This window comes from Gekko japonicus, unplaced genomic scaffold, assembly GCF_001447785.1.
Source record: "Gekko japonicus isolate JY-2015 unplaced genomic scaffold, Gekko_japonicus_V1.1 scaffold1639, whole genome shotgun sequence".
Lineage (NCBI taxonomy): Eukaryota > Metazoa > Chordata > Lepidosauria > Squamata > Gekkonidae > Gekko > Gekko japonicus.
In genome coordinates, this window is record NW_015170330.1 from 307,889 (window position 1) to 325,886 (window position 17,998).

Genomic DNA, 17,998 nt, shown 5'->3' on the forward strand with positions numbered 1-17,998 from the left:
CTGTATTGTTAATTTCCTCCTTATTGCATATTCTATGTTATATACAGTACAAGAAGGGGGACCCGCAATACTCATGGGAGGGGAGTATTCCCCACAGATCCCAGCCTGCAGAAGCAGGAGGACCTCTGCAGGAGGAGGAAGCGGCAGTAGGTGAACCCAGCAGGCAGACCCATAAGGATGGTGGCGTAAGACCCAAAAGGCCTGCCAAGACTTCTACCCCCCCCCCCCCCCCCCCCGGCAGCAGCATGCCATGTTTACATCTGGCCAGGCAGACAGAAGCACCCTGCCACTGCCTGAGCCTTGCAGGACTGCCCGACTGGCCATAACATCTGAGTAGGATTGATCTGATCTGTACTGTTCCATTCCTGCATTTGTTCCAGAATTAGTCTCTGTACCATGTTCCCCTAAACATATCGTGCAAACGAATAACAGTGATCAATTATGAAATGTTGATCGTTAAAAGCTATCATTCAATATAAAAATACACCAAAAATACAAAACAAAAAAGCAGTGAGATCGTCCTTTCATTAAGATCCTGGCCGAATCCCTAAAATGCTCGGAACAGAATCTTCAGTGATAATTAACATAGACATTTCATATTTTATCACCTCATGTGTTTGTATGATGTGTTAGATACTGGGTTTCTTATACACTAGTTACATATTTTATTCCAAGAGTTTTGCATTTTTGGTAGCAAAACCCGGAGATTTTTGCCCAGTAGTAAACTGTGGCCTAGGGATAAATTCACTGTTCCCTCTGTTCTATTGCTTAACTCCATGTTAATTAGGAGTATTTCCAAAATTCATTCTGGATTTGGAGCATATCCAGTTTGGTTCAGTTTACCATTCCTTTCTGTCTGTCTGTATTTTTTTTTTACTTCATGCTTTTCCCAAGGAGTTCAGATGGAATATGTAGCTCTCCCCACCACCATTCTATTCTGTGACACAGATTATGCTGAGGGAACAGCTGACCCAAGATTACCCAGTCATTTTCAGGGCTCATGAATAAAAAAACCCCCAGACATGACAAAGAATATATATTTCCATACATACATAAAGTACAAATTGAAGGCTCATAGGGCCTCAATTTGCCTTGGGGTCATGAAGGGAAGAGTGAACAGGATTAATCCTTCAACTTTAATATGGTACTCCTAATCACAACTTTAGGGGTACTTTAATTACTACCACTGTTTAAGGAGTTTTACGGAAAATGGCTCTGACAGGGCAAGGACCACCTTATTTTCCTTCTCTGGGGCTTGTCTCCAATGATGATTGCCTAGGAACACTATCCTGATCCCTTGCAAGGATCTGATTGGAAGGGAGAAATGCCATTACCTGGGAAATCAGGAGAATCAAAGAAAAACAAGATGCCTTTTGCTCCTGTATGGCATGCAGAAGGTTTCAGGTTCAATCCCCAGCACTTCAAGCTCAGTGAATGAGGTGGTAGGTGATATGAACAATCTCTGGCTGAGGCCCCGGAGAGCTGCTGCCACTCTGAGTAGGCAATACTGACTTTGATGGACCAAGGGGTCTGATTCAATATATGATGATTTCTTGTGTGTGTTCATGTATATGCTGATGATAGTAAGCAGCTGAACACACACACACACACACACACACAACTCCACAGATTTTTTTGGCAGTGTGGGCCATAATGCCTTGTTGTTGTTGTTCAGTCGCACCATATCATAATGCCTTAGAATCTCACATTTGTGTTTTCTGGTCTGGAAATCATGGTAGTAACCCAAGACAGTAATTTTTGTTTATATTCTCAGTTTGGAAATTTGAGGATGCACCCCTCTAGTGCAAACACTGCTCAAAATAAATTATGACATGAAGCCAGATGTACAACCAAATTGAGATTGCTTATTGACAGTATTTTATCAGTTCACACATGTACATTAGTAACTTACAGGAGAGGAAGAGACACATAGGGCAATTATTTCATAAGGCATGGGTTTCAGTTTTATCTACCATTGCTATTTTTTGTTTTATTGTTTTTATTGTTTGTTGATTTTGAGTTGTGAGCTGCCTTGAGCCCGTATAAATTAAACAAACAAACAAACAAATAAATAAATAAATAAAATGTGGGGAACTGAAATATGTGGCAGACTGAGCATGTACATCATTCTGCAGAAACCTGGAAATAAAAAATAGAGCAATGGGGAATTCCTAATGCACTGGTTCTACTGTAGACACAAGACCAAGTAACTCAGAATTCCAAAATCAATGGAGAACATTCAGATGAGAAGTTTGGAAGCATTCCTTACCTGGGCCTATTATTTATTTATTTATTTATTTTCCAGGTTTTTACCCCGTCCTCCTGGCCAAAGCTGGCTCAAGGCGGCTCACACAAAAACAGATAATTACATTAAAACATAGTTGTGGTTAAAACAATATAAAAGCATGAGTTTGGTATTAGCAATGGCCTGCCCACAGAAGGACAAAGACAAGTTCCATTTCCTCCTTCATCCCTTTTTCCTACTAGAACATAAGCCTTGTCAGCTACCACAGAAGTCTGAATGGGTGCTGTGGACTCTGTTGAAGGGTGTGTTGCCATCTGTAGGAGTCCAGTGTGGCTGGCTTTCAAAAATACAGAACTGATGACTAACATTTAAACACCTCCACACACTTTGGAGTCATAGGCCTCTACGGCTGAGAGCATCTACTCCTGAGCGTCTCATTTAGATTCCCACAAAGATGAATTATTCGGTCACCCTGATGCCTTATGGGGAAAATTGGTTTGTCCTTCTCTTTATCAGAATACTGATTTCGGGTAGAATGCATCTTCAGGATCTGGGAATGGGTGGTGTTCTAAACTGATGCACTGTGGGGAAATCTCCGAGCCTTCAAGCAACCACAAAGTTACGTAGATTTGTTTACCAAGATGTTGAACATGCAGCTCTTTGGGCCCAGGGAAGATGCCAGCAGTCAGCGTTGGAACCGTGTTGACATTTTGTCTGAATTCTCTGCGAATAAAGGCAGGCCTGTTTGAAGAGAGCCGTGCTGTTTGCCAAGCAGAACAATGAGAAATTGTATTTACTCTTGGGGGCAGGAGGGATGGAGAAATCAGAGAAATGTACATTCTGTTTACCAGACCTTGCATGCAGTGGGGAAAGATGAGTGTGAGAGAGAGAAAGGAAGAAAGGATGGAAAAGAAGCCAAGGTGGTAGTTCCCTGGTTAAGAATGAGGAATGAAATTTCACCGGCCTCCAGAGTTTAGAACATCATCTTTGGCCATTATCTAAGCCCTTCAAGATCTCCAGGGATGATGACAGCACCATACAGTCTTCTCTATGAGGCACCACAAGTGTTGACATAGCCATTGAACAAGCAGATGTCCAGAAGGCTGCTCACCCGGTGACTCTCGACTTGCATCATTGGTAGAGGTAACCTTTCTTTTTGACCCATGCAGCAGGGATTACTTGCCACCAGATGGAGGAATGATGAGCCAGGGAGACCCATTCCTAGACCTGTTTTGGACCCTGAGATGAGACGTTACAAGTTTGGTATCCTCCACCATCTACATCTGTCTTCCTATCAAGGTTGCTAGAGGATTTAACCCCCTATGTAGATAAGGTATGGCAATATGTTCCTCATCTGGCAGTCTTTGACTCCACCTGTTCTTGTCTTGGGGTATCTAAATAGTATCCGATCAGTGTCTTTTTGGTAAACTTTTAAAAACAACAGAAATGCTGGTTCTAATCAAAGAATCCTAATTTCTGAGTGATATGAATTATCCAAGCTGAGTAAAGCTATGCAGAATTTATTCCAGGTTTTCAAAGGAATTTGGGGAGAATGGGTTGGCGGTAGACAGCAAGGTGTGATTAGGGAGCTGGATACAGTAAATTTGGGGGCTGGCCAAGGAACTGAAGCCACAACTTCGTCTGCGAGAAATACACATCAGTGCCTGTTGGGTTTCTCATATATCACTATTTTTTCCCAAGCTTATGAACTTCTTGGAGGCAACTGGCTGGCCACTCTTGGGGGGGGGGGGGAGCTGCGCCCTCTTGGGGGGGGGGGGGAATCCTGGATTATATGGATCCCTCCTCTGATCCAGTGGGGTCCTCATTACAAAAGATAGAGTCATGCTGGACAGGTCTATTAGCCTCTATTAGCCATGCAAGCTAAGGACAGCTCTTCTATGTTCAGAGGCAGTCTACCTCAGAATACCAGATAACAGGGGCAAACAGCAGCAGCCACCACCTTCATGCTTTCATGCTGAACTTCCAAAGGTATCTGGTTGCCCATTATTGGAAAAAGAAAGATGCTGGAGTCGATTGGGCTGCTCCAGGAGGGCTTTTTGTTTTAGGCCTTGTTGTACAACCTGGAGGTTTGGAAAGTGGGATACAAGGAAGACAGATGGAAGGGGGGGCAGGATTTCCTAGGACCCATGCCAGTTTAGTGTAGTGGTTAAGATCGGTGGACTCTAATCTGGAGAACCGGGTTTGATTCCCCACTCCTCCACATGCAGCTGCTGGCGTGGCCTTGGGTCAGTCCCAGTTCTCTCAAGAGCAGTTCTCTCAGAGCTCTCTCAGCCCCACCTGCCAGACAGGGTGTCTGTTGTGGGGAGAGAAAAGGAAGGAGATTTTAAACCAGACTCCAAGTGAAGGGCAAGGTATAAATCCAAGTCTCCTCCTCCTCCTGTTGCTGCTGTTGCTTCTGCTTCTGCTTGCTCTTCTTCTTCTTCTGCTGCTGCTGCTTCTGCTTCTTTTGGAAGTTGATGACAAAGCATCTCTGCTCATGTCTTGCCTTGAAAACCCCATGAGGGGTTGCCATAAGTCAACTGCAACTTGATGGCACTTTATTATTATTATACCTTTTAAGTAACACAACACCATCAAATTTCATATGAAGCGATATTTGAAATTAATGTGAAATACATGCTCAGGTGAAATATTGGCTAGAACTCTCGGGAAGTGCAAAGTATGTTGATGTGTCCGAGTGCATGTGTGTTTCTGTTCATTCTGATGGGATTCTTGCAGATTGCCGTGACTCAAAGAGATGCCCCTCTTTTCATAGGCGAGCCCCTTCTCTATCATCAAAGCATGCACCATCTGCTAGTCTTGGCATCCTTTTGTCTTTCCTCTCTTCCTGGGAGCTCAGCAATATACCAAAGGCCAACATACCCAGGTATGGATAAGACTGCACACCTACAAAGGGATCCCAGTGTGGTTTTTGCTCATAATCTGATGTAAATAGTAAAAAGCTCTGTGACGTGCCTCACATCTGCCCACAGAATTTCCAGGAGAAATGCCTGCGCCTGGCTGGTATCTGCTGCAGATCCCAGATAACTGTAGCATGATGAAGGAAGGAATACCTAACTTGAAGATCTTCTTTAAAAACAATACCGGAGATGGGGGAATCCCATCTCTCTCTCACTGTCCTGTCCGGTTCACCTTCTAGGTGTGATCGACACACAGCCACTTAACAGTCTCGTATCATCTTTATTTCACTCCACATGCAAATCATCGACATGGCTGTGGAATTGAACCAGACCATAAAGATGTAACTTTCCACCCAGTCATCAGCTTGGATCGTGAGTAATGATCTTCTGAATGCATGTGGAGTGAAATAAAGACGATTTGAGTCTCTTAGGTGGCTGTGCGTTGATCACATCTAGAAGGCACTCAGCCCAGCTGGGGCTAAGCGCTGGACAGGACATGTTGAAGGGGCACATGATTGCTCTCTTTGGTCCTTTCCGCACTTGGATCTCATCCCTGGTTTGATCAGAGTTCAGCTCGGGACACAATACCTTGCCGCTATCGCTGGTTATAACAGCATCCATTTATTCCGGGACCAGCGTGGGACAAAACCGGGGTGACATCAATGTAATGTGGAAACAAAAAAAACCCCAGGATAATTACCGGGGTGAACTCGAGTGTAGTGTAGAATGTAAGTTCGGGGACAGGGTTGAACCAGGATTTACGGTCTAAGTATTTGAAGGGCTGTCACTTAGAGGAGGGCAGGGAGCTGTTCCTGTTGCCAGCAGAAGAGAGGACTTGCAAGAATGGGTTTAAATTAAGGGTGGGAAGGTACCAGCTGGATATTGGAAATACCTTTTCTACGGTAAGAGTTGTGCAAGAGTGGAACCAGCTGCCTGGGGAGGTGGTGAGCTCCCCCTCACTGGCAGTCTTTAAGCAGCGGCTGGACAGACACTTGTCAGGGATGCTCTAGGCTGATCCTGCATTGAGCAGGCGGTTGGATTAGATGGCCTGTGATTCTATGATTCTTTTTGAAAGGAAAATGTGGAAATGTGCAGTGGTTTGTGATTGTAAATCATGCATACAGGCCATGCTGCTAGAACACATCTGTGCAAAGCAGATGTGCTTACAGTCACATAGAAGCCTAGACAGAATGGGGGGAAATCCCCAGTACTGGGGATTTGATAGCACTAATGCATAAAAAGCACCACAAATGCCAACAAAACTTTATTTGGAGTGAGGAATATATGAAAAAAGCTGAAAACTAGAGAAGAAAGATGCAAGCGTTCCCTGTTGCTTTGCCCTGTTAAAATCCCTGTTGAGAATGTCAGCTTGGATATTTTCTGGCATCACTGTCTTTATTATCACATCATGAACAATGCATGAGGACTGAGGTCCCTCATGTTCTAGGCTGACTTCCTTGGCTTTGAAACACTGGTGAACTCTCTGTGGCGAGCAGCGGTGGAGACTGTGGGGGTATGTCTTTGGGAAGGGGGTGTGCTTGATCAGCGCCTGTGGTAGGGGTGTGCACTGGGGGAAAATAATTTTTTTAAAATTCCATATCATAATTTAAGAAAGGGAAGGCATATTGGTTTTAAGAATTCTTGGAAATGTTGTTGTTATATGGTGAGACTTGCCAGGGTCTATATTTGTTTTTATTGAGAGCAGATCAGATATCTGCCCATTGTTTTCCATGAAGGGAAAATTGAAGATTTCCCTGAGAGGACATTTTCCCCCACCAAATGGGAAAATATCACAGACCCTAATCCATCCTCTTTTATTAAGACTTCCCAAGGTCCAGAAAGGTCCAGAAAAGGAAAGGGAGCCTACCTATCAAAATCTAAGCAATTAAAATGTGACATTACCCACAATCACTAGCTAATTTGCAGAAAGGTGAAAAAAGATAACCCACTAACTGAAGGCAACCAGAAAAGCCAACATGGCAAGAAAAAAAACGACCCATCATGAAAAATGAGAAACAAACTCCTCAAAAAAGGAAGGCAGAAGATCAAAGCAAGCTAAAGGTTAAACTTCACAGAACCCAAAACAACAATGAAAACAGTACCTCTCCCAAAGTCTTCCCACCTCCTTTATGAACCCTTCCCTGGGGCGAAAAGATGGAGGAAAGGCTAGCTAGTAAAAATAAATAAATAAAGTAGACCAGTCTGTCATGGAGTGCAGGCCAGGAAGGACCGGCCTGGATGGGGTCTAGCATAATCTAAGAAAGGCATCTCTCCCCAGGTGCAAGTAACAGCGTAACAGACACATAGCACAAAATGTCCAACATAATGAAAAGAGCAGTTTCAAATTTCCCTCCTCTCCAAGAAAAGCGATGTGAATGGCCAAAGCAACTCGCCTGATCAGTCCCAGGGCTTTGATTGGCTGGAAAAAAAGTTGTTTCCTGGGGAATGCACTCACAAACTGTGGTGCTAGAGGAGACTGAACAACTCACTTTAATTTTCACATGGTTATCAGCCACTGTTTGCAGTAAGAGTAACTTCATAAAACGTTTGTGTGACTTAAATTTTTGAACTGCACAAATGTTCTTTTGGGACTACACATTTTGTGTCTGGTTGCAATTTTAAATAAAGCCCTGAAATACTTTAACCTTGGTGAATTTTAAGGGAATAGCAATAAATAATTAACAGTACCATTCTAAGCTGAATTATGCCATTGATGTCCATGGTTACTTAGAAGGGTGCAATTCTTTTAAGGAGGGCATCATAAACATTATTACATTCAATACTTTTACAAAACAGTTCCCCTCACTCTCTACATACCCCAAAATATCCAACAGAAGCCATGATTCTTCAGAAGTTTGAAGCAACTCAAGGAGAAAATTAATTTTTTTGCAATGAAATTTTATTTATTTAATTACAGTTATTTTTATATACCCCTTTCTCCCCAGTAGGGACCCAAAGTGGCTTACATAGTTCTCCATTTTATCCTCACAACAACTCTGTGAGGTTGTTCAAGTGGTGAGCATGTGACTAGCCCAAGGTCATCCAGCAGGCAAACTGGGGAGTTGAACCTGAGGTTCCCAGATCCGATGCCTGGGAATTCTGCACTGCCCAGTTCCCTCCAGTTCTAACGATACCCAGGGTTCTTTTTGTAGAAAAAGCCCAGCAAGAACTCATTAGCATAATAGGCCACACCCAACAGCAGGAACTCATTAGCATATTGGGCCACACCCCTGACAGCACAGCTCATTAGCACATTAGGCCGCACCCCCATGTTACCAGAAGTGTGGTCATCCAGCCACACCCACCTTTTGCTTGTTATTCTGTTTACCTTGTTTGTTGTCAAAACCCAGGGCCTTTTTTTGTAGCAGGAACTCCTTTGCATGTTAGGCCACACACCCCTAATGTAGCCAATCCTAATGAGTTTCTGCTGTTGGGTGTGGCCTATTATGCTAATGAGTTCCTGCTGGGCGTGGCCAACTTGGGAGTCAGCCGGAACTCCGTTCCTGTGCGTTCCTGCCCCAAAATAGCCCTGACGATACCCTTCTTCATGGCCCTTCTGGTTTCTCTTCTCAGCAACACCACCACCTCTCCAACATTTGCTGGACCCAATAAACAAGATTGTGCACACCCAGAGAGGGGCTACCGTCACCTTGCCCTGTGTTCTGAGGGCACCGCTCCCCCAAAACTATAAGGTGAGATGGAGCAAGGTGGAGCCGGCTGAATACATGGAGGTCGTGATCCTGATCACCAACGGGGCCCATCATAAGACCTACGGTCCGCTGGGCAGCCGGGTCCGCTTAAGGCGCAGCCACCGCTACGACGCCTCTCTGACCATCTCCAATGTGGCTCTGGAAGACGAAGGACGCTACCGCTGCCAGCTGATCAATGGCCTGGAAGATGAGAGTTTGTCTCTTGTACTGCAGTTAGAGGGTAAGGTCCGGCCCAGCCGGTTTCTGTAGGAACAGCTGCCATAGTTCTCTCTGGAACATGCAGGACTTGAAGCAAACTCAGTGCTGGCGGTAGATAAGCATGAAACTGTTTGACATCAAGTCAGACAATACAACCCTACAGTTGTGTGTGTGTGGGGATCATAAGTAGGGTTGCCCGTAAGGCTGCCATCCTCCAGATGGGGCCCGGAGATCTCTTGGAAACGGGACTCCTGACAGAGATTACTTCCCCTAGTGTGGTGGTTAAGAGCAGCACACTCTAATCTGGAGAACCGGGTTGATTCCCCACTCCACACGAAGCCAGCCAAGTGACTTTGGGCCAGTCACAGCTCTCTCGGAGCTGTTCTCTCAAGAGCCTTTCTCAAAAGAGCTCTCTCAGCCCCACCTACCTTACAGGGTGTCTGTTGTGGGGAGAGGAAGGGAAGGAGATTGTAAGCCGCTCTGAGACTCCTTCAGGTAGTGAAAAGCAGGGCATAAAAACAAACTCTCCTCCTCCTCCTTCTTTTTCTCCTTCTTCTCCTTCTCCTAATGACAGAGATCACTTTCCCTAGCAAAAATGGCTGCTGTGGAGGTTGGATTCTATGGCGTTTTAACCCATTGAGCTCCTTCTCTTCCCTAAGCCACATCTGCCTCAGGCTCTACCCCCAAATCTCCAGGATTTCCCAACTCAGAGTTGGCAACCCTAGTTGCCAGGCAACCAGTGGGAGGGTGGTGGGTGGGAGAATGGGAGGGTGTGATGCCTTGTGCCCTGCTATGCCACTTCTGAGGAAAAGCTGGAAGTTATGTAGGATTGCTCTAGGAACTGCTGGAATCTCTATGGCAAGCATAGTCATAGGGCCGGCCATGTAGTCCAATACAACACTGCAGGAAATCTAAAGCTAGAGCTTTCCCAACAGATGACTTTCCAATCCCTGCTTGAAGAGCTGCAATGAAGGAGTTGAAAAGGCTGTTGAAATGGCCCAGGAACATACCAGTGGCAGTTTGGATTCTCAACATTGCCTCAACAAATGCTGGGAGATTGGGGGGAAGCCTATGGAAGGCACAGTTTGGGAGGATGTGATGTCATTTCTGGGTGATGCTCTAGGCTGCCTTTCTTATTCTCTATGGTCTTTACCACAGGACATTTTTTCTTTTGCTCCCTAGTTCATTGGGGGTGGGAAATTGGGGCTGGGAGCCAAGTGGTCGCAGCAGCACTGGGTTCAGCTTGGCTTGATAGTGACTCTCCAGGCCAGGTGGTTGTTTAGAACTATGGCCCACTAGTAGGGTTGCCAGGTCCTTACCAGCTGCCGGTGGGGGGCTCCAGTCTTCTTGCTGGGATTTTCTGGCATGTATGCGAAGTGCGCGTGCTGTGATGATGTCACCCAGAAGTGACATCATCAAGTTGCCAACTTTTTTTGGGGGGTTGCCACTCTAGTTTTTTGGGCAAAACTCCATGGCTTTTTGCTCTCAAAACCATAGAGTTTGCCCAAAAACTAGAGTGGCACCTCCCCAAAATCAGCAACACGATGACATCACTTCTGAGTGATGTCACCGTGACAGGGATGTCATGTGGCGACGTCCCTGTTTGGGGGTGGGCAGCTGGCTGGCAGTGGATTGAAGCCCCAAAAACTGGGGGGAACCCCTGGCTAGACCCTACCCACTAGGGACTTCCCTAGTGAGTTAAATGAGTCTGCTCCTGGGGAAGAGTCCATTGTTGGACTGCTCTTAGCATTAGAAAGCTACTCCTAATGTTCCGCTGAAATCTACCCTCCTGTAATTTAAGCCCAGCAGATACAACCATGCCATATGGAGTGGCAGAGAACAAATTTTTGCCCACTTCTACGTGATGGCACTTTAAATATACACTGTCTTGCCCTCCCTCAGTTTTCTCGAACCTAAACATCCAAGTTCCTTCAACCTTTCCTCATAGGACTTGTTTTTCAGGCCCCTCACCACCTCTGCTGCACTCCTTTGAATTTGTTTCAGTTAAGTGTTGGGGTTACTGAAGAAGGGAAGACATCTCTGTAGTGATTGCCCATACGAGGTCATTGGCTGAGGTGCTTCAGTCTCCATTTCCTTCCTGCAGCACATCGCTTTCCACAGAACATTCAAACCCTCTCCCTTTCCTACAGGTGTTGTCTTTCCATACCAGACCAGCCACGGGCGCTACAAATTCAACTATTTTGAGGCCAAACAAGCATGTCAGGGACAGGACTCCAGGCTGGCCACATATGGACAGCTGTACAAAGGTAACAAACCCACAGATTCCCTCTTTGGTTTGGCTGGTTAGTTCAAAATTATCAAGATGTGATCTTTTACATTCTGAATATTTTTTGCTCTGAGTGTTTTTTAATTGGTGGGATTTTAATTTTATGCATTTAAAAAAAATTCGGCAACCTGTGTATTTTAATGTCGTCATTATTATTTATTTAATTTATAACCTGCCTCAGGGCTTTTTTTGTGGAAAAAGCCCAGCAGGAACTCATTAGCCACACCCAACAGCAGAAACTTATAAGCATATTAGACCACACCCCTGACAGCACAGCTCATTGGCACATTAGGCCGCACCCCCATGTTACCAGAAGTGTGCTCATCCAGCCACACCCACCTTTTGCTCCTTATTCGGTTTACCTTGTTTGTTGCCAAAACCCAGGGCTTTTTTGTAGCAGGAACTCCTTTGCATGTTAGGCCACCCCCCCTAATGTAGCCAATCCTAATGAGTTTCTGCTGTTGGGTGTGGCCTATTATGCTAATAAGTTCCTGCTGGGTGTGGCCAACTTAGGAGCCAGCCAGAACTCCATTCCTGTGCGTTCCTGCCCAAAAATAGCCCTGACCTGCCTTATCCCATGAGTGAAAGCAATAAACCCAGTAAAACAGTAGATGACACAATATACAATAACAGAAGTTGCTTCGGTGCCCAAATAGCTTCCTAGGGGTACCTATATCCACCTGACATGAGGCACAGGTTCTTCTGTTATTGTATATTGTGTCATCTACTGTTTTACTGGGTTTACTGCTTTTATTGTTTTTTGGATTTTTTGTTGTAAGCCACCCTGAGCCCACTTGTGGGATAGGGCAGGGTATAAATGTATTTTCAATATATGCATTTTTTTAAAAAAAAATCTTGTTAATTGGACAGATATGTTTTGTGTCCTTATGACTTTGTTAACTTTACAACTTTGCATTGTTGACCACCTAAGTTCTGAGGAGATAAGATGAGATGTGAACAATTTAAACAAACAAATAGATAAATATAGAATTTCCTCTCAAGCTTGCTGCTGTTCTGCCCCCAATGACTCCAGCTTTCTGTGAGATGTCTGCTCACTTACATTAGAACTGGACTGTGTGACCAGGGAGATTGATGTTCAGATCCCCATTCTTCCACTGTCACTCAACAGAATTTACCTCACAAGATTGCTGTGAAAATAAAATGGAGGAAGAACCACGTATGGTGCCCTGACCTCCTTGGAGACAGGGACCGATAAAATCTATGAGAAATCCATAATGCACAAGAAATAGGACCATAGAGGAGGTGTGTGTGTGAATTAGGGACCATCCTGAGTAAGAAGTTTGGCTCTACGGGATGTGGTCACTGAGCACTGGCCCTGGATCTGTTACCTCTTTCTCTCCTAGCATGGACTGAAGGACTGGACTGGTGCAATGCAGGCTGGGTCATGGAAGGGACTGTACATTATCCGATAATTAACTCCCGTGAGCCCTGCGGGGGCCGTCTCCTTCTCCCTGGTGTCCGGAGCTATGGGTCCAAGGACAAGTCAAAGGATCGGTTTGATGCCTTCTGCTTCTCTTCCGCTGTGAAAGGTATGTGGACGGGCCAGAGCGGAGTGCTGATTAAGATTATATACCAAGCCACTGGCTAGTCCTCACTGTTAAAAATGAACTCTACTGTTCCCAACTCCATTTCCTAGATTCAAGACAAATCGGTATGCTCTAACACCCAAGGGCAGTCTTGGTTTTCTAGTCTATGTCCCTGGTAAATCTCTGTTTTATCTGTAACTTTATATGTTGTTAAAGTGTTGGCATGTCTTGCCAAGACTGTCATCTTCCAGGGTTCACCTTCCACCCCAGAGTCTCTAGAAATTCAATTTCCATCTTAGGAATGGATGCTTCGTTTCTATAGCACACATCAGTGTTCCTACAGTTGCTGCAGAACCAAGGCATCATGCAACGCACAGCTTGCTGTTTGTTTGAACAGACTGTAGGATAATTATGTTTCCTGCAATGTCTGTTAATCCAAAATCAAAAAGGCCTTTTCGTTTAAATCAGAGGAGGAGAGGGCCATTGAGCAGTAAACCTATAAATATAAATCTATAAATGGCTTAGGGTCAACAAATTGAAACTAAATCCTGGAAAGACAGAGGCAATGCTGGTTAGGAAGGCAGAGGTCTTGAAGGACATGGTGCTCCCCACTTTCGATGGGGTTCAACTTCTTGACTCATTTAAGAGCTTTGGGATTATGCTGCAACGAGCATTACTGCTGGAGAAGCAAGTGAATACAGCTGTAAAAAATGCTTTATTTCAACTCTCTCTGGCCTAGAAGAGGGCCCTCCCACCTTGACCCATCTGATCTGGCCACCCAGACCCACATCATGGTGACACTGAGGCTAGATTACTCTTAACGCCTTCTATGTACATCTGCTTTCGAAGTCAACTTGGAGATCCTAGTTGGTGCTAGGAAAAGACTGTAACACCGGAGAAAAATTGAAGGCAGTAGGAAAAGAGAAAAACCTGATACAGAATGGGTTGACTCAATAAAGGAAGGCACGTCCTTCAATTTACAGGACGTGAGCAAGCCTCTCAATGATAGGCAATGCTCCCTCTAAGCTGTGGAGTCTTGTGAGCAAAAATTCTACTTTGTGAGCTCCTGGCATTAAAGGTGTGAGCAAGCGACTTGGCTACTGCATGAATTAGTTTGCTCTGGAGCCAGGACAAAAATGTGTGGGCCGGAGGCTAAAAAACTGTGAGCTGGCTCACACTAACTCAGCTTAGAGGGAACACTGATGATAGGATACTTTGAAGATCATTCATAGAGTCATCACAAGTTGGACACAATTTTTGATGGCACATAACATGCAGGCAGAATATGCATATTACTCCCATTCTGCAGTCACTCCATTGGCCACCAATCAGTTATTGGGCTCAGTATTGAGAGCCAGTTTGGTGTAGTGGTTGAGGGCATGGAGAACCGGGTTTGATTCGCCACTCCTCCACATGAAGCCACTCTGAGTGAAGAGCAGGGTATAAATCCAATCTCAGAGGCAATGCTGGTTAGGAAGGCAGAGGTCTTGAAGGACATGGTGCTCCCCACTTTCGATGGGGTTCAACTTCTTGACTCATTTAAGAGCTTTGGGATTATGCTGCAACGAGCATTACTGCTGGAGAAGCAAGTGAATACAGCTGTAAAAAATGCTTTATTTCAACTCTCTCTGGCCTAGAAGAGGGCCCTCCCACCTTGACCCATCTGATCTGGCCACCCAGACCCACATCATGGTGACACTGAGGCTAGATTACTCTTAACGCCTTCTATGTACATCTGCTTTCGAAGTCAACTTGGAGATCCTAGTTGGTGCTAGGAAAAGACTGTAACACCGGAGAAAAATTGAAGGCAGTAGGAAAAGAGAAAAACCTGATACAGAATGGGTTGACTCAATAAAGGAAGGCACGTCCTTCAATTTACAGGACATGAGCAAGCCTCTCAATGATAGGATACTTTAAAGATCATTCACAGAGTCACCACAAGATGGACACAATTTTTGATGGCATATAACATGCAGGCAGAATATGCATATTACTCCCATTCTGCAGTCACTCCATTGGCCACCAATCAGTTATTGGGCTCAGTATTGAGAGCCAGTTTGGTGTAGTGGTTGAGGGCATGGAGAACCGGGTTTGATTCGCCACTCCTCCACATGAAGCCACTCTGAGTGAAGAGCAGGGTATAAATCCAATCTCCTGTATTCTGAATTGGACCATTGGTCCATCTAGGCCACTGTTGTCTGCTTTGACTGGAAGTGGATTTCCAAGGTATTTATCAAGGAAATATTTAACAGCAATGGAGGGAGAAGTAAGAAGAAGAACATCTTTGTCATCTGTCATGTCTTTGCTGGGGATTGTTTTCCCCACTCCTGTCTCAGGTACCCTATATATCTTTTGCATGACTACAGGAGAAAGCCCTGATGTGCAAGCTGAAGAGCAGGAGCCAAAGGGCTCAGCTTATTGACTCTTAGCCTGTGGCTCACTGTGTTTTCAGTCAAGCTAGCCAATGAATCTAGGACCAGTCTGAGCTGTACTTTATTGTTTTGTTTGTCATGAACTGTGAGTGCAACTCTGCAAATGGGCAAAATCCACAACTGTCCACACACGGGCATTCTCTGTTGTGGCCCCTACTTTGTAGAATGGCTTGCTTGATGAGGCCAGGAAGGCTCCCCCTTTCCTGGCTTTATGCAAACCTGAATTATTCAGGGGGGCTTTTTTAACACAGGTAATAGGGCTGTACTGTAATGAAATGATACAGAAAGATAATATAAGAATATAAGAGCCAGTTTGGTGTAGTGGTTAAGTGTGTGAACTCTAATCTGGGAGAACCGGGTTTGACTCCCTACTCCTCCACTTGCAGCTGCTGGATGACCTTGGGCAAGCCATAGTTTTGTCAGAGCAGTTCTTGAAAGAGCAGTTTGTGTCGGAGCTCTCTCAGCCCCACCCACCTCACAGAGTGTCTGTTGTGGGGAGGAGAAGGGAAAGGAGTTTGTAAGCCGCTCTGAGACTCCAAGTGAAGGGCAAAGTATAAATCCATTTTCTTCTTCTTTTTCTTCTTCTTCTTTAAAATGGGGATGGCAATTGGCTGTCTCGTTGTAAGGCCGGTGGTATGAGTTGTAATACACTTCCCATTTTTTCATTAGAAACAGGTTCCATAAGCCCCTTTCTTTTCCTTCAGGAGCCAGTTTGATGTAGTGGTTAGGAGCATAGACTCTAATCTGGGAGAACTGGGTGTGATTCCCCACTTCTCCACATGCAGCTGCTGGGTGACTTTGGGCAAGCCACAGTTCTCTCAGAGCTGTTCTCTCAAGGACAGTTCTTGAAAGAGCTCTCTCAGCCCCACCTACCTCACAGGGTGTCTGTTGTGGGGAGAGGAAAGGAAAGGAGTTTGTAAGCTGCTCTTAGACTCCAAGTGAAGGGCAGAGTATAAATCCAGTTTCCTCCTCCTCCTCCTGCTGCTCTTCTTCTTCTCATCATCATCATCATCTCTGTGACAGTCCTCCTATAGGTTCTTTTGTGCATTTAAACTGACCTACCTCCACCCCTTGCTGAACAATGTCTAGTCTGGCTCTTTCTTTCCTCTTCCCAGGCCGTGTTTACTTCATCCGGGGCCACCTGAATTTCAAGGAGGCCACTCAGGCTTGCCAGAAAGATGGCGCCACTGTTGCCAAGGTTGGGCAGTTGTATGCAGCATGGAAGTTTTCCCATCTGGATCGCTGTGATGGAGGCTGGCTAGATGATGGCAGCGTGCGCTACCCAATTATCACTCCCCGCACTGGCTGTGGGGGTCTCCCTGATCCTGGTGTCCGCAGTTTTGGCTTCCCCAGCAAGTTGCGGAAGAAGTATGGTGTCTACTGCTTTTCAGTGAAGTAGAGAAGATGAGAGACAGAGGCTAAGAAGTGTTCTCCTGACTTGAGGGGACAACTACGCCCAACTTTGTTCCTTGGGCTTCGCACACAAAATGGGTACTTTGTACATAATATCTCTTTCCCAGGGAGGTGTTGATGTCCATTGTTTAACAGGGACTAGTACCTTTGCTAGCTCAGACTTTTCCTTTCTCTCTGCTGGAAAGCTAAAGAAGGAACTCATGTTTCAGGCATATCTGAATCAGCCAACTTTTCACAGCTGTAAACATATTTCAGAAGTACTTCATTCAAGTTGCTCCTAGTCTGATGTCTTGTCCCAATTAATACTACACTTTAATCTTCCCAGCGAGGTACTAACTTCACCATGCTGTCCTTTCACGCTGCAAAGGAGCACCTTGCACAAATTTTCCAACATGTTTTCCAGTCTGTCCATTCTTCTGTCCTTCTTTCTACATAACTACCAGGTACTTTTGAAGGTATAAACCAGCTATCTTATTATAACTTTTTCTTGCTGATCATGTATACCCCCCAAGCATTTATTTATTTACTTGATTTATAGTCTGTCTTTCTTGCTGAGGCTTACAGTGAATTATAATTAAAAAACGACGTGCTAGAACAGTATAATACACGCAAGCATTTTATGGTCCTGGAGAGACATCCCACCTGATTCACCAACACCCACTTGTTTTGGCCAAGCAAATCATGGGCTCTTCTGCATTCTCATTTTCGTAGCTTGTGTGTCCCTATTGCTTTTCCTTTTTCCTTTTCTGCATGCATTTTGCTCCCTCTACTGGTCGATTTGATATTTATGCATTGTGCTCCCTTTACTGGTCGATTTGATATTGCATCACTGTATGTCCAGCATATTTCCCTGCACTTTAAATCTGTAGGAAAATATGCTGGACATACAGTGATGTAATATTGAACTGACCACTAGAGGGAGCAAAATACATGCCGAAAAGGGGAAAAAACCCTGAAGGAATAGGACGCACAAGTGATGAAAATAAGAATGCAAAAGAGTTCTTGGAGATGCAGAGATACCTGGATATGTCGTGTCTCTTAAAAAATAGCTTGAGATCACCCACTTAAATTTCACAGGACAGATGAGGAAGTGCACAGGGAGAAGGCATATGTATGAGCATTGATGATCCAGTGAACTGGTTGGGGGAAAAGGGATAGGAAACAGAATTGGCAGTTGTCATGGAAAAGGATTGCCAGTGAAGACACTAGCCATGTTTGGCACTTCTTCTCCTTCTCATGTTCACA

The 17,998-nt window shown here is 44.9% G+C and overlaps 1 protein-coding gene across 1 annotated transcript; it reads left to right on the top strand.

Annotated features, from left to right (window-relative positions):
- The first annotated feature begins 3,147 nt into the window (after nucleotides 1-3,147).
- HAPLN2 (hyaluronan and proteoglycan link protein 2) lies at nucleotides 3,148-17,399 on the top strand. Its single transcript, XM_015418127.1, has 6 exons — nucleotides 3,148-3,578; nucleotides 5,022-5,132; nucleotides 8,740-9,096; nucleotides 11,225-11,341; nucleotides 12,726-12,911; nucleotides 16,456-17,399. Exons 2-6 carry the CDS (start codon nucleotides 5,048-5,050, stop codon nucleotides 16,737-16,739), a joined length of 1,029 nt encoding a protein of 342 aa, XP_015273613.1. The 5' UTR covers nucleotides 3,148-3,578; nucleotides 5,022-5,047; the 3' UTR covers nucleotides 16,740-17,399.
- The last annotated feature ends 599 nt before the right edge of the window (nucleotides 17,400-17,998 follow it).